Source organism: Anabrus simplex, chromosome 4, assembly GCF_040414725.1.
Source record: "Anabrus simplex isolate iqAnaSimp1 chromosome 4, ASM4041472v1, whole genome shotgun sequence".
NCBI lineage: Eukaryota > Metazoa > Arthropoda > Insecta > Orthoptera > Tettigoniidae > Anabrus > Anabrus simplex.
In genome coordinates this window covers 363,998,638-364,023,803 of record NC_090268.1, presented here as the reverse complement: position 1 = coordinate 364,023,803, position 25,166 = coordinate 363,998,638, and the positions used below count along the sequence as shown (strand labels likewise).

Below are 25,166 nucleotides of genomic sequence, written 5' to 3'. Positions count from 1 at the left end.
AAGGGACCAAAGCATAATTGGATGAAAATGGGTAAAGATAATAATAACAAAAGGGAAATAGTGGAGATAGTAGCAGAAGTAGAACAAGTCATATCCAAAGTAGAAGTTGAGGAGCGAGAAGCAACAAGACATGAAGTTGGGAAAATACTGTCCAAGATAATAGAGTACAAAGATAAAGAAGCGAACGTAATGAATAAGAAAATTAAAGGATTGAAAGGGAAAATCGAAAACAATAACATCACAGTAACCAAAGCAGACAAGGGTAACACAGTAGTTCTAATGAATAAACAGGAATACATTGAAAAAACAGAAGAATTTCTAAAGAATGGCAAGTTCAGTTTAATTAAGAAAGATCCGACGAACGTAGTTCAAAAAAAATTAAAAAAGTAGTTGAAAGAGGTAACATTTATTATGGACTCAAAGGATGCGAATAGTCTAATAAATATGAACCCGGGAATGCCCACCATGAGAGCATTGCCCAAGATCCATAAACAGGACATTCCCATAAGACCGATAGTAAACTATAGAAATAGTCCAACGTACGGTTTAGCCAAATTTATACAAGTATTTAAAAAAAAACACTTTAAATTCACAGCTGAGACAACAGTCAGTAACACAAACGATTTCTGTAATAAAACAAGGTTTATTGAAATGGAAGAAAATTACACAATTCATAGTCTAGATGTTAAAGACATGTACTCCAACATCCCCACACTAAAACAATAAATATTGTTAGGAAAAACTTAACAGAGCATAGCGGTTTAAGTAAAGTAGAGGTCGAAGAATTTATCAAATTGTTAGAATACCTAATAGAGAACAATTATTTCGGATTCAACGGCAAGATATACAAACAGGAAAAGGGATTGGCTATGGGTTCCCCGGCGTCGGGTATTCTGGCGAATATTTACATGGACCATGTGGAATCTAATAAAATAATTGGGAAAATTAAGGGATTAGTCAAGTGGTTGAGATTTGTAGATGATGTGTTTATTATCATAGATGAGAAAGAATTAAACCCGGCAGAAATACTAAAAAGGGTGAACGAAATAGACAAAGATATCAAATTCACAATAGAATCAAAGGGAGGAGGATCACTAAACTATTTGGACGTCAAAATAATGAGAAATGGGGGGAATTAGAATATCAAGTTTATAGAAAAGAAACGACCACTAGTACAATTATTAGGAAGGACTCCAACCATCCAGGACAGCAGAAGAAAGCAACATTTTATAATATGATAAACAGAGCCCTAAGTTTCCCTTAAAAAGACAAGCGTTCGAAAAAGAGATGACCACCATATATGAGATCGCGAAGAAAAATGGATACACCAAGAAATATGTAGATAAAATAAAGGACAAGTTAATAAATAAACAAAAATCAACTTTGGAAAAAGAAAAGAAAGAAAGGAGGAATGCAGCGGTAATAACTTTCCATAACACTCACTCATACGGAATAAAAAAGATATTCAACAAAAAGGGCATTGAGGTCGCATTTAAGACGAACAACAGTGACAAGAAAATTTTATTTAACTCGCATAAGGTCAACAAATCCGACAGATTTAGTAAATCAGGAGTATATTGTATCAAGTGCCAAAATTGTGGGAAAAAATACATTGGACAATCAGGGAGGAGTTTAGAGACGAGATACAAGGAGCACGTGAATGCGGTAAGACATAGGAGGTTTTCAGCAATGGGCGAACACATGGAGGAACACAATCATAATTTTACGGAAATAGACAAAGATATGGAAATTCTGCACACAACAACAAAAGGAAAAACTAATGGACGTTCTGGAGAAGATAAATATATTATTATTATTATTATTATTATTATTATTATTATTATTATTATTATTATTATTATTATTATTATTATTATTATTATTAATTTAAGCCCACTAAGGAGCGCTGATGACTAGTTCTTCCTCGATGCTCTTCTTCGTTCCCAATATCTCTTGAGCCCTGCTGATAATTTCTCCCTTCTCTCCTGTGAAAGGGGCTTCCGACTTCTAGGAACTCTAGGTGGTGGGGTCCAAGACTGTACCATAGCACAAAATTTGGAACGATTTTCTGTATCAATGTCTGAAATCCCAGCCGAATCCAAGTCCCTCTGTACTTCATTAAGCCACAAGCTTCCAGTCTTGTAGCTTTTAACCAAAGAAAAGATCTTCTTGGTAAGCCTGTTGCTGTCCATTCATTGTAGGTGTCCGTAGAACTTAAGCCTCCTACGTCGCATGCTGGTATTGGCTGATTCTAACTGTCGATACAGCTCAGAGTTCGATTTAAGTCTGTAGGTTCCATCTGGGAGCAATCTCGGTCCATGAATTTTCCTGAGGATACATCTTTCGGCTTTCTCTAGATCATCCATGGTGCTTTTTTTGTTCATCAGGAGGGTCTCTGAGGCGTACAAAAACTGTGGTCTGACAACAGTTTTGTAATGACAGATCTTAGCATTTTTCGAAATGCACCTCTTATTATAATGGTTGTGGGATCGTTGGTACGCTGCATTGAGTTTGTTACACCTTTCTAGGATGGATGTACCGTCTCCACCATTGGGGTGGACCCATTCACCAAGATAGCGGAAGCGATTGACTTTCCCAATCGTTCCATGTATAGTCGTCAAAGGGGGGTTTCCGGGATGCCGAGTCTCAAAGTACTTAGTTTTGTCGTATGATATGTGTAGCAGGTAGGGACCCTCATCGTGTGTAGCATCTGGTAAGGGTCCCAGCTCAGGGTTACGAGTGAAGCCCTCAACGGAATCTACAGCAGAGAAGATGGACTTCTGAATGGTGGAGATTGCGGAAGAGGCAGCCCAGTGCTTAGGGAATAATATAAGTACGCTTGGCATCAGCAGCGTCTGTTTCCCATGTCAGAGACAGCTGCAAGGGCGTCTGTTCCCCATGTAAGGGGCGGCCTAAATAATTGCTGGCAGTAGCTCTAAAATGCCTTTGGGAGTGGCGACCCCATTGTAATCAACGCTCCTGAATAAGATTCGGAGTGGGCAACCCTGAAGGCGTTTAGTCTTCACCCCTAGTGAATTTCTTTACTAGTTCGCATACGAAGATAAATATATATATTGATCAGAAAAACAATAATGAAAACAACTTAAATGAACCATTAAATGAAGAAAATGCGATGTACAAATTGGCATACAATCTTATAAGGAAGGAAAGAAAGAGAGAGAGAAAGAAATAGTTCCGAGCCACAAGTACGCTTCCCCTCCACCCCCTACGTTACGTAACCGGCAGCACAGCGACTAGTAGCAGCGAGCACAACAAGGTCATTGACAGCAGAGAGTAGAACACGTTTGTTTTCAAACTAGCACAAGTATATATTGAGAGCAAGGTTAAAAATTCGACATCAAGACGAACTGAAGTAAGTAAAATACAATTCTCTGAACATCTAGATATCGTCTTTTTATAAAAAACACGTCGCTAAAAGTTGGTTGTTAGTTTGTTTATTTAAGGAATTTGACGATTAGAAACAACGAGGAGATCATTGCACAACCAAAAGCAAAGTAGCAACAAGGAGGGAAGGAGGACATATTGTTTGGGTTCAGACAAACATCACATCATTTCAATTTGTGGATAAAATAAAGGAACGAAGTAAGTAGACCTAAATGAAAATTCTCCAGATGAGCCGTCGTTTCCTTTTCGTAAAAAGTCTCTAAATTTTAGTTTGTTTGGTTTTGTTTATTTAAGGAATTGGAAGAGAGTAAGAGGAGAAAATTTCTGGTTCATAAGAAGTCTAGAAAATTAAAGCAGACGTTAAGAAAGAAGAGAGAAGAAATAGTTTAAAAAAATGATGAACTTCATAAATGTAGTTTATTAATTTAATTTACAAAGTGGCTATTTATTATTTGTTATTTTATAATTCAGGATAGAGATAGATTTTATAGATTTTATAGAAGATGAAGAAAGAGTTACTATTTTCAGATATTAATAAGGACATAAATTAACACAGAGAGATTAATTTAATTAGATTTTATCATTGATGATTGGTAAAATTCTGGTAAAATATGTGACAAATGACAATGTAAATGGGCAAAAGAAAAACTTAGAGTAATATTGTAACTAATTTAAAATTCATGTATTTTAATATATAATTGAAATATGATACCAATGAACCATAGTCCTAAGATAATTAGTATTTGGCACCGCTGAGGAAGAGAGCAGAGGCTCTCAAAACATGTACATGTACGGTAATTAAATAGAATAAAAGTGTACATTGACAAGGCGGAAAATTATTTTATAGAAATTTGTATATAAGTCAATATGGACCAAAATGGTGAAAATAGTCAATTACCTCCTCACTCGCTCAGTAGCAGATACAGTGGAGTTTCATTCCTCCCTGGTCACCCCACTTTGGGGGATTGTGGGAAGCAGGTGTAAAGATGATGAAAAGACATTTGTTGACTGAAACACAGGGACGCGTGTTAACTTTCGAAGAAACCTACACTATTCTTTGTGATATAGATGCTGTATTAAATTCACGTCCTCTTACTCCCTTGCCAAATGATCCAAATGATTTAGAAGTCCAAACACCAGCACATTTTCTTCTAAGTGACTTGATCGTGCAACCTGTGCAAATGGATTTGTTGAGAGAACCCGATAACCACTTGTCACGTTGGCAGCATTTGCAGAAAATTCAGCAGCGGTTTTGGCAGAGATGGTAGCTAGAATACTTCCAGGAATTGCAAAGATGTGTCATGTGGCATGATACCAATCTACGTATTGAGTTTGGTTCTTTGGTGCTGTTAATTGAGGACAACATCCCTCCTCTAGAATGGTCTAGGGGTAAGATAGTTCAAGTTCACCCTGGACAAGATGGTGAGGTGAGGGTTGTCACCGTTTGGACAGCTAGTGGAACTTTCACCCGAAGCATCAAGAAGATATGCCCTCTTCGCATTGAAAGGGATGACAAGGAGAACTGAATTACAGATTTCCTGTGATACCTCTAACTTTGTGTTATTTTTATCAAAGATAATTTCACTATTATTTTCTTTAATCACAAAAATATGTATGTAGGCCTATAGAGTTTTGTATTAATGCATATGTTAAGAATATTTAAGTATTTTTACAATAGGTATAAGATTACAATAGTTAGTTGAAAGAACTCCTTTCAAGGGGGGCAAAATGTTATGCAAAGACTTTAAATTTTTATAAATTTATTTCATTAATTGAAGTTGGCACTTTCCAAGCCTGTTTCCGATTGGTCAGATGATTTTGTATTGTTAAAAATTGTTACGCATGCAACAGTCATGTCTGTCATCAAGTTGTGATATCGCAACGTTAAGACTTGTCAAATGCTATAAAGTGTTGAAAGCACCAAGTTCCTTTACTTCAAACTCAATCAAAAACAAACAAACATATGTAGTTTTCTTTTAAATAATACTATTCCATTAATAAATAAAAATGGTGCACCATACTTAAGTTGACATAAAGTTACTAGAATACATTACGTTAAATAAAAATTTAAAATTTTATAAGGAATCAAAAATGGATTGAATAACTTTGTGTGACTTTTGACAGTCCCCAGTGAAAGGATCATTCACCCGCAATCCCTACATAAACACAGTTCCACAATTCATCACTTGCAATTAAAACATAAACATATCCAGAAGAAAGTGTTTAACACAAGCCTGCACAAAATTAGAAAAATTTAAACTCAAATAAATTAAATTTAAGTCACAAACACAGTCCAATGTCAAGAAAATCAGCAAATTTATAACCTGTAGTCAATAAGTTAGCGAACGAGGCAGTACAAGTAACCAAAGGCATCAACACAGCAGGAGAGTCAAACATGATCTTACCTCAAGACGAAAACAACCATTATTACATTAACGACGCATCACAAGAACAACAAGAAATTCCCAAGATGAGACAATAATGAGACAGTTACTTAACTGCCAAGTCACGATAAGGTAAAACATCAACGTGAAGAAGATATAAGAACCACGAACGTCATATACCTTACACTAGGGCTGTCCAAAACCCCCAATGAAATGTTACATGAATTACCACTTTAGAATATTACATTTTTAAATATCACATAGGGATAAACCAACTTAACGTTAAGTATAATTTAATTAATAATACATAGTGATAATCAAAACATATGGACCTAACCCTTAATATACCAAAACAAAAGGGAATTTAATATTTATGAAAATTTAATATACTGATGAATAATTATAATTTAAAATTTTTTTTTAATTTTAATAAATAATGATTACGTAGCACATAGGTCAATACATGGGCATAAGGGAGTCGAAACAATGTAATGATGTATAAATAAATCAGATCAGAATGACAAAATTAAAATAAACACCGCTATGGCAGTAAAATCACAGCAACGACCCACGATAAATTTTAAATAGCCACAACACAAGCCTCAAGGAAATCATACCATGAAACACGCCAAACACACAGAACAACAAATATATCCAAAGGGAAAAAAATTTTTTAGAAAGGCAAAGGAAAATTTCGAAGTTACCGTACAACAATAGCATCACATTTACGTGTCGCCCAGTTGAAGCTTAAATGTCGTACCAAAGTGAATATCAAAACAGAATTCACATCACAAGAAGTACACCAAAATAAATTAAAACGGCACATTCAGATAAAATAACATTAACAGAAGACATGGATAAAATGAGTACTTACATTGTACGATATTTCCCATATTACTCACCGTTACTGACCTATGACTAGTAATACTCACAGGGAAGAATCAAATTAAATATTTACATATGGATTACTACATTAATATTAAAAGGAAATATGAAAAACCAATCCCCTGATGGGGTTTACTACCCATTTTAACTGATGCCGGTCGGTTGTTTCATCATGTTAGGAACTGGGAAGCAATACATGTCTACCAGAAGCGTCCACTCGCAAGCAGGTCTGACGGTAGATAGTCACTTTCTGGTAGTAGTCCGCGCGAGGCAGTAATGTCAGGCGATCGTTGCATACTCTGTAGAGCAGAGTCAGTACACAGTACAAGTTCCAAACTTCATGAACAGATGGCATTAGAGTATGTTTTACAGTCCAATACACACACCTATTGCCAACACAGAAATATCAAGCGCTGCACGCATATTATCATAGAAGATGAACTGTGCCATACCGACACATAGTTCACATATATGTTTTCTCGTATATAGTCAGGTCGAAATTAAATATATTAATACAGTCATAACGCCACAATGGTTAATGGGCGTCTTGTGTGGGCCGTGGAAAAGGAGGGTCTCTTGTCTAACTACCAGTGTGGTTTTCGCTATCATCGGTCTGCCACTGATTATCTGGTCAGACTGGAGAGCGCCATTCAGGAGGTCTTTTTCCAGAAGGAACACCTAGTTACCGTGTTTTTTGACCCAGAGAAAGCTTACGATACTACCTGGCAATATGGGATTCTCTCCACACTACACCAGTGGGGATTTTGGGGAAATTTGCCAACATTTATTGAGAAATTCCTGTCCATTTAAAGATAAAAATTTTCATTGTTCTGTATTGAAAAGTATCACAGTTAAATTGAAATAATAAATATGGTAGTTCAACCTATTCAGTACAAGTAAATAAGAGATGTAGAATGTAATCTCATTTACTTGTAAATGTAGAGATGTAGAGATTACATTCTACATCTCTTATTTACTTGTTTTGAATAGGTTGAACTACCATATTTATTATTTCAATTTAACTTCCTGTCCCTCCGGCTCTTTTGAATTCGAATAGGGAATGCATTTTCTCAATATTATGTTCAGAAAAATGGAGTACCTCAGGGATCAGTACTGAGTGTCATGCTGTTTGCAATCACCATCAAGGCATATAGTTGCCGCTGCTGGGCCCGCAGTCATTCCATTGCTGTATGTAGAAGACTTAGCTCTACATTACAGCTCTGGAAGGGTGGCATTTGCTGAGAGATAGCTACAGCAAGCTATTAACCGATTGGACAGATGGGCCCTGCAACATGGTTTTCGATTTTCAGCGGCGAAAACCTCAGTTGTACACTTCATTCGATATCGGCTTGTGCATCCTGAACCAAAGCTCCGCTTGCGAAACAGTATCCTATCAGTGGTAGACACCTGCAGATTCCTGGGTCTCCATTTTGATAAAAGACTAACTTGGCAGCCCTACATCCGTCAGTTGAAGGTTGCCTGAATGAAGAGACTTAACATGCTTAATTTTCTCAGCAGCACTTCGTGGGCGCTGACCGTGCGGTGCTGCTACAGTTTTACACAACAACGGTCCTCTCCCGAATTTACTATGGAAGTGGAACTTATGGCTCAGCATCAAAATCTATGCTGAGCCTTTTAGACAGTATTCACCATAGTGGAGTTAGGCTGGCAACGGGAGCCTTCCATACTAGCCCCATTCCCAGCCTAATCGCTGAAGAGGGAGTTCCACCTTTACGGGTAAGGAGGCAGCAGTTACTCCTCACGTACACTGCCAGAATTCGTGAAATGCCACTACATCTAGGCTATCAATGCATCTATCGTACCCAATACCACTAGAGGTACCAAAACTGGCCAAATGCCACATAGCCAATTGGATTTCGAATTGATGGCCTGTGTCGTGATTTGAATATGTATATCAGTGGTTGTCTTGAACAAACTTTTAGTGAGACACCTCCGTGGTTGGTTCTGGGACTGGACATACCTCTAGATCTACTCTGTGGACCCAAGGTGAACACGGATTCCTCCCTTTATTGGAGGTATTTCCAGGACTTCGTTCACCAATATCCAGTCGCAGAACATATCTTCACGGATGGTTCTAAAATCGGAGATAACGTTGGTTTCTCTTTCGTCACCGATGATAAGAGCACGGAAGATTTCGCTTCTTAGTGTACGTAGTGTGTATACTACAGAGCTTTACGCCATCTTAGAAGCTCTGCAGTTTGCACTGGGTGATGAAAGAAGGCACTTTCTTAAGTGTACCGATTTGTTAAGCTCTCTGCAGTCTATTGAAACCTGTTTCCCGCAACACCCACTGGTACAGCATATTCATAACCTTCTAGCCAGGTTAAGTGTTGCTAGCACCAAAATCACTTTCACGTGGCTTCTAAGCCACGTTGGGATTGCGGGAAACGAACTTGCGGATGAAGCTGCAAAGGAAGTGGTACTTTTACCTCCAAGACCTGTCAGTGTACCTGCTAAGGATATTTGTTCTCGGCTACATCGAACCATCTTAGCGTCCTGGGAATCGGTGTGGTTAGCTATTCGAACTCCCAACAAGCTGAGATCAATTAAGAAGACAACTACTGTGTGGCGGTCCTCTTTCCGACCTTCATGGAGAGGGGCCATAGTGTTGTGTAGGCTGAGGATAGGTCATTTACGATCTGCGCACTCTTATCTCCTGGAGAGGGAAGACCCCCTCAGTGTGTTCTTGCCTTGTGCTACCCACTTCACCCTGGCCCACATCCTCACAGAGTACGCCGATCTCTGTGGCGTAAGACGGAGCCTCAGCCTGCGACCGCGTACTAGCCGATGACGTGACTACTGCTGATCTCGTCATCTGCTTTATGTGCGACAGTGGATTAATCAAGTATATATAAGTTACAAGTGTACTGTTACTCAGGGAACGCACGTTCCCTTTTGATTTGTTAGTAATTTTGCGGCCTAATTAAATTATTTTTTGTTTTGTTTTGTACTGCGTTTCCAAATTCGTTTGTTGAATAAATAATTATGTTTTTATTTTAAATTTATTTTCTATTAATTTGTTCAGAGAGAATGATTATCTCGTTGTACTTCCTCTTAAACAGTAATCACCACCATCACCACCACTGCCTGGAAGACTGCAGCAGGCTTGCAGTTACTAGTCATGGTAGCTGTATCAGACTTCAGATTTGTCTGGGACTGCTGTTATAGTCTACCATCATTTTTATGTTAAAAGATCTCGTGCAGTGGTATCTTCCAAGGGACTATAACTACAGGTCCTAACACACAACAAAGTCCTACTGGGATCAGAGTATTACAATGGTAACTGGATATTTTGAGCCGTGACGAAGGCATGAGTCCAATAAAAACAAAATTAAAAAAGATAAACATAAGAAAGTCACAGGAGAAATTACCGCCAGGCTTTATAACAACAAAGAAGTTCGTTATATTTGACATGCCAGCATTGCACCAGGCCCCGTGGTGTAGGGGTAGCGTGCCTGCCTCTCACCCGGAGGCCCCGGGTTCGATTCCCGGCCAGGTCAGGGATTTTTACCTGGACCTGAGGGCTGGTTCGAGGTCCACTCAGCCTACGTGATTAGAATTGAGAAGCTATCTGACGGTGAGATAGCGGCCCCGGTCTAAAAACAAAAAGGCAAGAATAACGGCCGAGAGGATTCGTCTTGCTGACCACACGACACCTCGTAATCTGCGTGCCTTCGGGCTGAGCAGCGGTCGCTTGGTAGGCCAAGGCCCTTCGAGGGCTGTAGTGCCATGGGGTTGGGGTGGGGGTTTTGTAGTTCTAGTATTGGTAAATTGGTTTCTTCATCAATCTAAGAACCTTTAATGAGCAACATTGATGCACTGGAAAGATAATCGTTATGCTTGCCAAGGAATGATTGCATATGATTATTATTAAAATATCATTTATTCTGCTTGTAAGTTGTATTTTACAGGTAGTCAACAAATCTCTAAATAATAGAGGGTAATCTTCATCGTAAGAAATTTATCTCCTTTATCTCCAGAAATATTTAATGTTTCTTTTAATTTATCCACTTGTTCATTTCGCAGCACCACAAGATGGCTGGACCGATGTTTGAAGGCACATAAGAAACCTGAAACACAAAATATATTTCCAATAGTTCAAGGTGGACTGGATTCTGCATTGAGAGCAGAAAGTGCAAGGCAGCTTACAAAAAGAGATGTAAGAGGGTTTGCAATTGGTGGATTAAGGTAAGCTTGATTGTTAATATTTTTCATTCAAATTATCATGTGTTTCATCCTGTGAGATATTAAGTATCACTTTTCCATGTTGCTTATCAGTCGGTTAAATTTAGTGCCTCAGTTTCAATGTGGTACCAGATTCAAAATCATGTATATCATTTCATTGTATTTGCCAACATGGATTACCTAAACTCTGCTATGACACTATAGATCAAAAGAATCTAAATAACTGAAGAAGCCTTTAAAGAGGTGTAACATGTATGAATGCTAAAGTACCTAGTAAATTCATGTGAAATGTTTTGCCTGGGTTATTACTTTAGCTTAAATGAGTATAACGTTGTAAATACCGGTTAAATTATTCTCCGTTTCTAAAACGGCTTTGTACCAAAGAAACGGAAAGTTGAACTGAGAAACTTCACAAATAAGTAGTACGACAGAAAACCATGAAGTAAATTCCTGCATCGCTATTGGCTTTACGTCGCACTGACACTGATAGGTCTTATGGCGACGATGGGACAGGAAAGGGCTAGGACTGGGAAGGAAGCGTCCGTGGCCTTAATTAAGGTACAGCCCCAGCATTGCCTGGTGTGAAAATGGGAAACCATGGAAAATCATCTTCAGGGCTGCCGAAAGTGGGGTTCGAACCCGCTATCTCCCGAATACTGGATACTGGCCTCACTTAAGCGACTGCAGCTATCAATCTGGGTACGAAGTAAATTAAGGTGGTGTTTTGACAAATAAGTAGTATGACAGAAAACTGTACTTGTATGTTTTTCATGTATGAGAGCATCAAGCATGGTTTTATTTACCTTTGTAGCATTTATACAGGATAGCACTTAAAAAAAACGTTGGAACTGTTCTTGCTACACAGAAGTAAATACTGTAATACAAAAGAACAAACAAGTGACCATGTCAAGTATAGAAAGATAGGAACAGTCCATCTCCTTGGCTGAATGGTCAATGTACTGGTCTTCGTTTCATATGGCACCAGGTTCTATTCCCGTACAGGATGAGGATTTTTAACTGCTTTTGGTTAATCTCCCTGGCTTGGGGAGTGGGTGTCTTGTGTTCTTCTCAGTACACTTATCTTCATATTGTGGCGGGTTCCGCCAATCAGTCATAAGTCCTGCCTGGGGATGAGCAACTTGCACCGAACCTTGGGGAATTATTTTTCTGCATCATATCGGGCAATCACTCAAATGCTCCGGCCATTTCCCCTATTATGTCTGTCATGTCTTCGGATTGAATGAACAGATCAATTCAATAAATATATGATGCTAAAATGTCGGCAGCTATCCAAATTTGCATACGTCGTGTAAAGTTTAACTTATTATGTCAAAATCATTTCAACCGACATAGTAATTCCATCTCTTCGACTCATTACAATCGTCAAAATATTCTCTAAGTTGCTATGCGACACCTCTCAGGGATTTTTTTATTACACATCACCAACAAAAAGAATATATATATTTTACGTAGGGTTCAACCGGGAACCCATTTCTTCATACTTAAGATTCACCCACAAATTATTCGTCCGGCAATGTCAAATCTCAATTACTATCTAAAAATCAGTCTTTCAGTAGCACGTTAATCATGCAAGTTCAACCTAAACTTATCTGCTAAATCAAATAATTTATCCTCAATAATATCCTTTTTTTTTTATAAATTTGAATTTTATTCATGATCATGAATTAATAAAAGAAAAGAGAAAAAGAAAAAAGTATATATATATATATAAAACTTTCTATAACAAATATTCATCATGCTTTCCTTGAAATATTATATCGCCTCTTTAAAAATAATTCGATCATTCTTCCTTCAGAATAAATATCTTAATCGCCTCATGAAAAACAAAGAAAAGTTTGCCTACTTTCATAAATTGTAGCTGTTAAATGAATTAAATTAGTTAATCAAATCAGATGATTGAATAAATGAAAGCAGTTACATGGATTGAATAAATTAGATAAATCAAACAAAATAAACTTGATTTTAATTCTGAATACACTTATTTTCAGCTCCGATATCAATTTCATCTTCATATATCTTGTAAAAAAAATATATTTATAACATCGGCAATGTCAGCCAAGTTCCAAAGCAATAGCTCTATTCAGCTATATTAATTATCTTTCATCAAAAAAATGTATATATATATATATATCAATCATTTTATCATGTCATTAATATGTAAATGTAACCATCTAGTATTCTAATATCTCCGGTAGGTACTATATAATAGCAATGATATACTATCAATCAATGTAACTGACGTGCCTCAAATTCGCATCCGGGTCCGAATAATATTTCATAATATCCCTAGGAATACAGCTGGTGACGTATTTCATTTGCTTATGGCCGAGAATAAAACTTGAGAAGGCATTTCTCCCTTTAAATTATGGCTCCATCCATAAATATCAAATAACATTCATTACCCCGTTTGAAATTTTCCAAGAAGGCATCAAGTTTTATCCTTACTTATACTTCATTTATAGATTGTATTTTGAAGACAGTTTCGATTAGCCTACCACTACACTATGTTACGTAACGTCGTGTAATCACATATATCTAACCCAAAAGTATCACATTTCATTCTAACAGTCGTGCCGCACATATCAAATAATGTTAATGGTTAGTAACAAGTCATAATTACTACCAACAACTTTCAAATATGGATACACCCTTCCATATATAATTTGGAAATATCATAATATCACGCCATACTCAAATTCACATGTATCTCAACGAATACTCATATCTATATTCTCCACAACATATTTCTCATAACCTTATCTACCAATCACTTTCCCCGCGGCATAACATTTCAACATACCACACTGAAACTACGACGTTGCATAATTGGGTTAGTTTTCAGTCATATCACCAAATATTTGCGTTACTATAAAAAAAAAAAATACATATTTGAATAACGTGAGCTCATGTTTACTCACATGTAATTGTGGTGAATCGGCAACCAAGTCTTAATAACACGTAAACTATTATCTTCTTTCTGTTTTACGGTTAAAGTTTACCGTATTAAATACGTCATTTCATTTTAGCACAAGAAGAAAATCACCTTAAATCTCTGCATATATGATTGTAAACATTCCTAGATATTGGCATTGATTATACATTATTGAAGAATACCTACGTCCACACGTATCAATGAACCACATTAAACTCTTTGCGAAGATATTGCCGATTGGAATTTTCTCTCGAAGACATGAATAACAACTTTCGCACTACAAATTCACAGCTTAATTTATATATTACTTCTAACATTTCTAATTACTACCAATAAAAAAATTATCGGAACTTAGCTGTCATTTGCCGATGTTACTAGACTGGGCTAGGTTTCCATGTGATCATCCATGGCCTGCGGGCTAGCACTGGACATCTACTGCGTCATAATTATGCACTAGAATGCATGTTTGGGATAGCAGGCTCGGGGTAGCAGCATCGGCAGGGCGGCTTCTGTCAGGTTGTCAGATCCATCTCTAGTTTAGCTCCTCATGATGACGGCGATGAGTACATGCGACAAAATATTGAACATTGTCATTGTCATTGTCATTCTGCAATATATTATTCAGGATCTAATTCGTAACTTTTTCTACAAGTAATCCAAATCAGAACTTCAACGATAGAATCTAGTGACAAGACTTTAAGAATATAATCTAGTCAGCTCTCAATTTCACTGTCATTAATATCTTCAGTGTATATATATTATTATCTTGTTTAATGCAATACACGAAGTTTGAATTGGAGTTACGGCTACCGACGAAGTGTTTAAACTTCTTCTCTCTTGATTTTATTTATTTAATCTGTTCGGTAAAACGCTAGATTTTGGTGTGATCCTTTAAGATTCGCTTGAAGTACTAATTCTTTAGCTTAATCTTCCTCCTTCCGTATACGACGGTTTCTTCTGGGTAGAAAATCTCGTCCCGTTGCAGTGAAAATGTTTATTGTCCAACTCATTTTTTTACAATCCCTAAAAAACATTCTTTTTTTTTTTAATCACAGCCGCATGGATTCTGCCAGTCCACACGTCTAACTCCCGAAACCATGGCCTGTCTGCATCGCCAAATTAGCATTTTTCTCCAACATGTTACGGCTTCTTTGACTTTCTGCACCCGTATTTTATTATTTTGATAACCACAGCCCCTTTGATTCATTGTGTCCGTATATTTTTTTTAATATATAGCCCAACCAAGTGAATCTTCTCGCGTGCAGGGCAAATTCTAACGCCGTATGACCACGTTTATCTCGTTATCAGGACGATGAAAACGGTACAAACTTGGCCGGGACTGAACTGCGAGTGACATCACTATTTTGGGGCCTCACTCCTTGCTGCACAGCGAATCAATTGGGAGAAGAGCCTGCACGCATTGGCCAGCGCTTCCACTGTCACTGTCTCTATTGCCCTGCTACTTCATTGGAAGCCTCTGGCATTGTGAGAAGGGCCGTGGATGTTGCACCCAGAGTATTTGCTTTCAAGAGGTCTCTGGAGGTGTCTCCTTTCTCAGAGCATCCAGATGGGATGGGCCCACAGCTATTAAAGGCAGGCCGATGAGATTGGATGGTTCAGCCAAGCTCTGTCGGTGAGCGGGTTCAGTGGGAATTGAGTGGCTAGTTCAGTGCCTGTGCGTGCTGCTGTGCACAGTGACAGCCTGAGTTGAGGAGGCAGTGTGTGGAGTTTTCTGTCTGTGGAATAGATTGTTTGTTCTGCCTGTCTGTCTTGGTAGTGTTGAGTCTATCAGGCCAGGTGGATGTTGTGTTTGGCATGGCGTGGGAGAGATCACTGGGTATCAGCATGAGATAGTGAACAAAGTCAACGGGGAAGTGCGGAAAGTGTACTTGATAATGAAGTGTGTGACTGCCATGCGCGGGCTCTGAACTGTGTCACTAACAGCTAGAATAACTGTGAATGCAGTGAGACTGGAAGTGTTAGCCTAGGAAGGGTTAGTTTGTGTTAGTGTACAAGCAGTAGTGTGAACATTTAATGGGACTGAACAGTGAGAGCAAAAAAGAGCGAACAAGTGTAATTGTGTGTACTGTACCATTTAAGTTGTAGTTCTGGTATGCCTTTGTAGTTGTGTGTCAGTAGTTGCTAGTAGTTAAATTTTAGAAGTAAGCACTATTAATTGTTATGTTTATTTATCTACTTTGCCAACACATACCATTATACCATATGCACAACACATTACACTATTAATACTTCGAAGACGAGCATTATACCTTGTATGTTGTTTGTTGTGTTCTGCCGAGGATGAGCGATGTACGCCATACGGCATTAATTCTAATGCTTACGTATCTCCTTCTGCAAACATTACCATTGTGTTGGAGCACATTCTGCAGTGCTTCTGGTTAAAAAAGAATAATAGGTGGTAGGTAGTAGCACATCATTCAAACCTAAATCTATGCTTGATAATGAGTTGGTACTACCAAGGTAGCTTCATAGCCGCATGGGCTGGTGTAGTCAGCAAGTGACTAGATTGTCCATTTTTGTTTTACTGAAAGTCGCTTCTTTTCAGTTTTGACTTTGTAAATTTATAACTGTTAGGTTCTTCAGTCTGTCAAAAATATTTTTTGAGTAAATAAAATTTAGAAATACCTGAAAAAGAAAATCTATGATACATATTACGTGAATTAAGTATTTCTTAATTAAGTTGTTTCTTTTTTTAAAGGTATAATCTATATATATAAAATAAGAGTTTTGTCTGTACATTGCTAGAATGAAATGAAATGTCGTATGGCTTTTTTTAGTGCCGGGATATCCCACGACGGGTTTGGCTCGCCAGGAGCAGGTCTTTCTATTTGACTCCCATAGGCGACCTGTGCGTTGTGATGAGGATGAAATGATGATGAAGACAACACATACACCCAGCCCCCGTGCCATTGGAATTAACCAATTAAGGTTAAAATCCCCGACCCGGCCGGGAATCGAACCCGGGACCTCTGAACCGAAGGCCAGTACCCTGACAGTTCAGCCAACGACTCGGACCATTGCTAGAATAGTATTTCTGCATCGGTCATGTCCATAGTAACAAGGAAATGCTGTTTTTACTTTTTGGTTATTTCTGTCTGTATATATGTATGTACATGCATCACGAGAAAACGGCTGAAGAGAATTTAATGAAAATCGGTATGTTAATTCGGGTAATGGGCCACTACAATCTAGGCTATAAATCATTTTATTTACGATGAGCAAAATGGTAGTTTAGGCGAAGGCCTAAAATTTAATTCTCAAATATTTATTATTAGTGGTCCTATCGATAAATACTGCATAAAATTAAGTTTCCGATCATTTATGTCTTATACATTTTTACCGTAACGGCTATAACAGAGATAATCCTGAATTTGTATTTTTGTTGCTAAGTCCATACCAATGCCGAACTACGAGAAAATGGGCGAACAGAATGTTACGAAAATCAGTGTATACAGATGGGGAATAAAAAGGTACAGTAAGCTATAATCAATTTTATTCATCCTGGATGAAATGGTAGTTTAAGGGAATGTGCCTAAAACTTATTTTTTAAATGCCTATGTTACTGGTTCTATCATAAAGTACTGAAAACCTACAACCTGTTTTCCAGTCATTGACCGGGTCAGGGATGTAATGAATGAAGCAGATATAGGCTGTTAGTACGATTGGGTTGCCACTCCCAAAGTGATTTATTAATGACTGATACATGCTATGAAATGATAATGGAGAGTGTTGCTGGAATGAAAGATGACAGGGAAAACCGGAGTATCCGGAGAAAAACCTGTCCGCCTCCGCTTTGTCCAGCACAAATCTCACATGGAGTGACCGGGATTTGAACCACGGTATCCAGCAGTGAGAGGCCGACTCGCTGCCGTATCATAAAGTACTACATAGCAGAATTTATAGAGAATACAATTTCCGATCATTTATGTTTTATTCAGTTTTACCGTACCGACTATGATAAGAGTGGTATTTCAGAGTCGGAAGAAATTAAATTTGAAGGCCTACATTATCGAAAGCTCATAAAATTATTCAACAATAACATTACGTTGACCATTGTTTGTCGTGATATTATTTGTCCCTTGTGCCAGTCATCTCCGATAGATGGGATTACTGCTTCCTACCGAGTATAACAGCCTGCCTGAATATTGGCAAGAAACAGCAGGGGAATTAGATTACTTTCTTCTCAAGTATACCATTCCTCTGGTTCATACATTTTCAGATACTGCTAGTAAGTACCACACTGGTTCATCATAGTATTCTAGCTATTCGATCCCTAATCTGACGCACTGATTGGATTGATCAGTGTGCACAATTAACGGAATAATGTCAGAGGCTCACTTATGACATGGTTTAGAATTACAATTTCGGCCTCTTCCAAATCATAGCACCACAATTCCCTAAAAAACTCAAAATTCAACCCTGAAATGAGCCATTTCTTCAGAAAAGCTTCTCCCTCTTCACTCTTCTGCATTCATTTTATTCCAAATTAGCAGCCTAGAGGGCGTTTCTCCTCTGATTTGGAGGAAAAATTTGCCTCCAAGTCAGATAGATTTTCCCCCGCCAACTCATCAGATACTCCAAGGAAACAGATGAGGTAAAGGGAATAGTTTTCAGTTTTTGCCCTGGGAATCTCCACTATTCACCCCCATCTCCGAAAATAAAAGTGTGTTCACCTGTTTGCGACCTGATTATTCCTTCTCTGGAACTTTGGACTGTTCAGTTGACAGCGTACTACTGTTCATTAAAAGTGAGAAAATGTGTGGTTTTTCATTTGATCGAGTGTTTCATATGATAGCATTGCCTTTAATCGCGACATTCCTACTGGCGTCATTGTAACGACCTATGTTGATTTCAGTTGGGAAAAGCACTAAGGCAGTCTTTTTGAGGATGTAAAAATGCAGGTAGACAGCGAATACAGTAGAGACATACACGACACTCTGCAAGATATCGAGGAACAGCGATTAGAGCTCTGTCTAGTGGAGTGACCTGGGAGTTACTGATTCTGACATAAGAGCATGTTTATTTGTTTGTGAAGTTTTTGGTGTTATTTGGGCGTTTGCGTTAAGTTGATATAAGTAAATAGTAGCGTGTGTCATTCCTTTATATCTCCTCTCAATATGAGTGGAAAGATGTATGCTGTGTTTGGCTGCAATGACTATGAAGTGCAGAAGGATTCGCGGTGTTTCTTCCGCTTCTCTCGTGACAAGAAAATGTGAGTAAATATTGTGTTTGCATAGATATTCTTGATTTGTATAGTACTTCCAACATTTCTGACCTGTGCAATCCATTTTTTAACTGGTTTAAAATATAATCTTATTTTATTGTACAGTGCAGCAGTTAACCTCCAATACCGATGTGTTATTGTAAGTGTGATCTGTGGGTTTTGATTTAATTCAAGAAAACGCATATGCGTATGTGTGTGGCTGGTTGTGTTCCAAGTTACCCCATTTGGAATGCCATAATGCGTTGTCAAGCACTGAAGGAAATATGGGTGATTTAAGAAATGTACATATTTTGTTGAAACAATATGACTATGTAAATTTGCTTCACCCTAATGTAATGGCAAGTATTGCTTATAGGGAAATTCTGAATGTTCTTGAGGGTAAATTTATATATTTTCTTTCTGTTAGTAGGCTTCATGTTAAAAGGAAAATTGTCCAGCTCTTAAATATAAATTCATTGAATCATATGTGTAAGGAATGTGCCGATATTTTTGTTGACAAGTGTTTTAATATAATGATACAATGCTTTTAAATGAGAAAAAAGAAAAATCTAGCCCTAAACGTTCAGGCAGAAATTCTAAAGCTAAAAAAGTAATACATAAATGAAACCTCAAACCCTTTCACACCAGTCCATTTCACATCTTGGTTATATATCTAATATCAGTCTTTAAATAATATCCTGGTAAATAAATGTTCATTTATTTATCCAGAATTGCTTTAGCAACTTTGAAGTTAATATTTTAGTAACACTTTCTTTCTAGACGTAATTTATTTATCCATTTCCGTATATGCATTTCCATTCATGTTTAAATTTAGCGCTAATTTTCAGGTCATGCCACTAGGAGTGCCACTTGCGAATTGTTTCCCATTTTAACAAGGCTAAATCTGGAAGTGTCACGTATTGTGTCTACTGTATTTGTGGAGAGTGTCTGCTATTATAATGACAGTTCCCCAACTTGATTGTGACTGATGGTAGGCAAAAGGGCCTAGCATTACAATGAAAATTATCTAACCCAAAAAGTTGGGGAAGTCTGAGAATGGGACACTACAGTCTAGGCTATAAATAATTTTATTCACGCTGAGTGAACTGGCAGTTTAGGAGAAGGCATAAAATTTAATTCTCAAATATCTATATTATTAGTGCTTCAATTGATAAATACTACATGACTAAAGTTATATAGAATTAAATTTCCCATCATTTATGTCTTATACATTTTTACCGTACCAGTTATGATAACAGAGATATTTTTCAATTTCAATTTTTGCTGCTAAGTCCATGTCAATGCCGAACCACAAGAAAATAAGTGAACAGAATTTAATGAAAATCGGTATGTAAAGAAGAGGATAGGGCAATACAGTCTAGACTATAAATAATTTTATTCACACGGGATGAAATGGTAGTTTAGGGGAAGGCACCTAAAAAATTTAATGTTTAAATACCTATGTTATTGGTCCTATCAAAAAGGTTTATTATAATAATAATAATGTTAATTGCTTTACATCCCACTAATATATTTTACATTTTTGGAGATGCTGAGGTGCCAGAATTTAGTCCCACAGGAGTTCTTTTACATGCCGGTAAATATACAGACACAAGGCTGACGTATTTGAGCACTTTCAAATACCACCAGACTGAGCCAGGATCAAACCTGTCAAGTTGGGGTAAGAAGGGCAGGGCCTCAACTGTCTGTGCCACTCAGCCCGGCATATCAGGAAAAAAAAGTAGTAGTTTATGTTATTAGTGGTTCTATAGGTAAATATTAACGTATCCTCAAAGATGCACACGAGATGCTGTCAGTTGGTACAGTTATTTTATTCACATCTATTTACAAATTAAGCATGCACATAACCTTAATCACTGCTGTCACAAACAAAACACTCACATCACAAGGTCGCCATTTAAAAGAAACTGTCACTTCATTATGGAGACTGCAACTAATGCATGTCACACGAGATAAATATTCTTGCTACACCATAACTTTATTGAACTCTAGCTTGTCAACCAATAACTCGTCGTAACCATCAAAACCATCTCCTTATATATGTGCCTGGCCAGGCTTCTAGATAGCTACATCACAAAATATATCTTCTCAAAAATTCGAGAGTGCCTAATACATAGATTATAATGTACAGAATATTCTCCATCGTTCTAGTGCCTTTTACCATTCTGGAAGTTACAGTGTGTTTCACAGTTATGGATTACAAATTATATATACAGGTAAGAATGAATTTTATACAGGTTCTTACATTAGTTGAACTGATATAAATGTCTATGTACAGCACATGTTTCATGACATAACCTCACACACAATACGATCATTCAACTACATAAATAATAATAATACAAATACTAACTGGATGTAACACTTCATAGTCATACACACAAGTAGTAATAATAATAATAATAATAATAATAATAATAATAATAATAATAATAATAATACGAGCTCGACATTTGCATTAGTTATCCATGGGTGAGAGAATATTGTTTTCAAGTTATATCTGTTTATCGCACTTGCGTCAATATTACATAACCAAAGTTATAGAAAATACAATTTTCGATCATTTATGTCTTCTACAGTTTTGCCGCATCAGCTATGATAACCTAGATATTCATGATTATTTTACACTTTTGTTGCATAATCCATATGAAATGGCTTGAGTATTTAATGAAAATCGATAAGTTCAGTCAGGTATAAGATATTACAGTCTATGTTATAAATGAATGAAATGGTAGTTTAGGAGAAGGCCTTAACATTTAATTCTCTGATTACTTTACATTTTTGTTGCTTGCTCCACATCAACACCGAACACCATTAACATGGAAATATTGTTCAATCCTGTTAACTGGCGCTCGGGGTGGATTCTGTCGTCATTGTGTTAAGGTTAAAAGTTTTGTGGTCGTCAAGAAAATTGTGAAGATGTCTATCAAAATGAGGAAAAAAAATCATGAAGGAATGATCGCTTGAAGCTTGAGAGACGGGGTAGTCATGAATGGATGAAGAACTCCCTTTATATTGGATGCCGTGATATCAGAGAGTAGGAAGAAAACAAAATGTGAAGGTCTACAATATCCAAAAGCTCTTAACACTAACAATAACATTACATTGGCTATTATTTGTTGTGGTGTGCTTTGTCTCTTCTGCTGCCGCTCATCGTCGATAGATTGCATTGCTACTGTGTATCGCTTGAACTAAGGGAGCTAACTACTTGACAAGAACAGCCTGACAACCTAAATTTTGGCAGAAGGTTACTGGGGAGTTAAATAACTGTTATTTTTCAGCATGCCATTCCTCTGGTTCATACATGGTCTGATAGCTACTGGTATGCGACACGTTGGTTCATCATAGTATTCCATCTATTCCATCCGTGCTATGTTATATCTTATAGTTATGGGAATGGTGAGGTTGCTTACTTAACGGACTACGGCAGAGCATTGTTCAGCACTGTTTGTGCCTGGGTCATGAATGTAGGTTTTCGTGGCTCATAGTATTAACGTAAATAAATAAATGATTACTGGATTAAAGCCACTATGTTTATTTAATGAAGCCGAGCTTTCAGCCAAATTGCATTGGCCTTCATCAAGGCAAGTTAAATTCTGCTTCCAACAGTAAGCAAAGAAATTCAAAGAAACGTGGTGGCCGTACCATCCACGGCCTAACCCACTAATAGGTCTCAAGGGTCTTCGTGCTGTTAGAGATGGCGGTTTTGTTGATGTGTGTATTTTGTTTGTGACAGCGGTTGATTAGGGTATGTGTATGTTTATGTGAAGTTAAGGTGAAATAAATAAGTGTACCAAATTGTATGCCAAGAGCTACATTTACCTCCAGGACACGCTCAGACAAGACTTGAATGTGGAAGAACTGTTTCGAGTTGTCATGCTGCCTTTGAGTTTTACCGGAGAACCACGGTACATGCATACTGAGACCCAGGACGCTTTTTGTTATGTCAGCAAGTTCGGACAGCCCGATCTTTTCATAACCTTAACAACAAACCCTAACTGGGACGAAATTAAGTCTGCTCTACTGCCAGAACAGTCCTCTCAGTGCCGTTATGACAATGTCTCCCGAGTCTTCTATCTCTAATTGAAGGCATTGATTGAACTTTTGACTAAGGGTAAAATATTCGGCACTTCACTCTGCTATATGTACTCGGTGGAATGCCAGTAGGGAAGACTGTCTCACGCACATATCTTGTTGTGGCTTGAAGAACCGATTTGTGACTGAAGGATAGATTACACCATTCACGCTGTGTTCCTTGACCCTAAAATCGATCCAGAGCTCTACGGAATTGTGAAGAGCCATATTGTGCACTTTTCCTCACCATGTATGAAGGAAGGACACTGCACCAAAAAGTATCCAAAGAAATTTGTCAATCATACAGTTACGGGGGGGACGATAGCTATCCCATACACAAAGGAAAGAATCCAGATTCTAGAGGTTTCACAGCACTCATAGGAATCAGTTACAAAACTGTACGTGTGGACAAGGGGTGGGTTGTCCCTTACTCACCAGTCATTGCTCGGACTTTTATGACACACATTAATGTAGAATATTGCAGCAGCATTAAGTCTGTTAAATACATATGCAAATATGTCAATAAAAGTAGCGACCAGGCCACTTTCTGTGTACAAAATGACAACGATGAAGTTTCTGCTTATCAAACTGGACGTTACATAAGCAGTTCGGAGTCAGCCTGGAGAATATTGTCCTTTCCCAATCATGAGACGTACCCTCCTGTCATTCATTTGCACGTGCTCTTAGAAAACGGCTAAAGAGTTTATTTCTAACCTTCTAATGTCAGAGAAAGAGTAGAGAATCTGCAAAATACAATGCTAATGACTTTGTTTAAGCAAAGCCAACTTGATCATTTTGCTCAAACGTTGTACAACGAAGTACCAAGTTATTATACATTAATAAGCAGAAAGGAGAATTTTTGAGGACGAAAGTAGGTTTGCCCCTAGAGGGCTACGCAGGTATAAAGAAGGTTCCCGCTATTGGTAGGATGTACACGATTCATCCGGGTAACAGTGAGTGCTACCATCTCGGGCTGCTCCTGCACACATTCAGGGGACCAGCTTCCTTTGAACACTTGAGATCTGTCCCTGGAGTGGTGCACCCGACCTATCAGGCTGCATGTAGGGTTCTAGAGCTCCTTGAGGATGACACTCACTGAGAAGATATGCTCAGAGAGGCAGCCGTACGCAACAGTGCATCTCAGCTACGACACTTATTTGTAACTTGAGTGATGCGGTAGATCCGAGGGTAAAATTCCGTGACGCCCTTGCAGAAGACTATATTTACAAAGAGAGACTAAACAACCCTCAAATAAATTTGGAATTTAGCCCATATGTATATGATATGTACCTCGCAGAGTTACAACAGGTCATTTGGCACATTGGAGGGCTAAACCTTGAACAGTACGGTTTGCCACCTGCACCAGTCATACCTCCGACTATTTACCAAGAAAACCTGCGATACCCCTGCACTCAGAACGATTGTTACTAACATCGAGCACAATCTTACACAAGAACAGAAAGCTGTTTATCAGTATCAGTCACAAAATGGGCACACTCTTCTTTCTGGACGCTCCAGGGGACACAGGAAAAACTTTCCTCATCAATTTAATTTTGACTCGAGCGAGAAGTGAGGGGAAGATTGCTTTGACAGTAGCATCTTCCGGGATTGCTGCGACTCTCTTACCAGGAGGAAGGACAGCTCATTCAGTGTTCAAAACACCTGTAGATTCTGACCGGATGGAATCACCCGTATGTTCTATTTCAAGAACGGAATGGCTCAGTTTATAAGAGAATGCCGCTTGATTGTTTGGGATGAGTGCACCATGGCGAACAAAAAGGTGCTTGAAGCATTAGATTGGACACTCAAGGACATAAGGAAGACAGACATGGTTATGGGAGGCATAACGATGTTATTCACAGATTTCCGTCAGACTCTGCCAGTTGTAGCAGGTGGAATTAGAGCAGACAAAGTATAGGCTTCAATGAAGAAATCTTACTTATGGCCCTTGATTGAGAAATTCTCACTCACAACCAACATGCATAAGCAGCTTGGTGGTCAGGGAGAAAAGGAA

General features: G+C 38.0%; 1 protein-coding gene across 1 annotated transcript in view; it reads left to right on the top strand.

The window, feature by feature from the left end:
• Positions 1–25,166, top strand: part of Tgt (tRNA-guanine transglycosylase) — a 226,103-nt gene that overhangs the window by 155,241 nt on the left and 45,696 nt on the right. Inside the window, exon 5 of the mRNA XM_067145784.2 lies at positions 10,722–10,883. Coding sequence (XP_067001885.1) covers positions 10,722–10,883 — 162 coding nt within the window. The remainder of the gene's footprint in view (positions 1–10,721; positions 10,884–25,166) is intronic.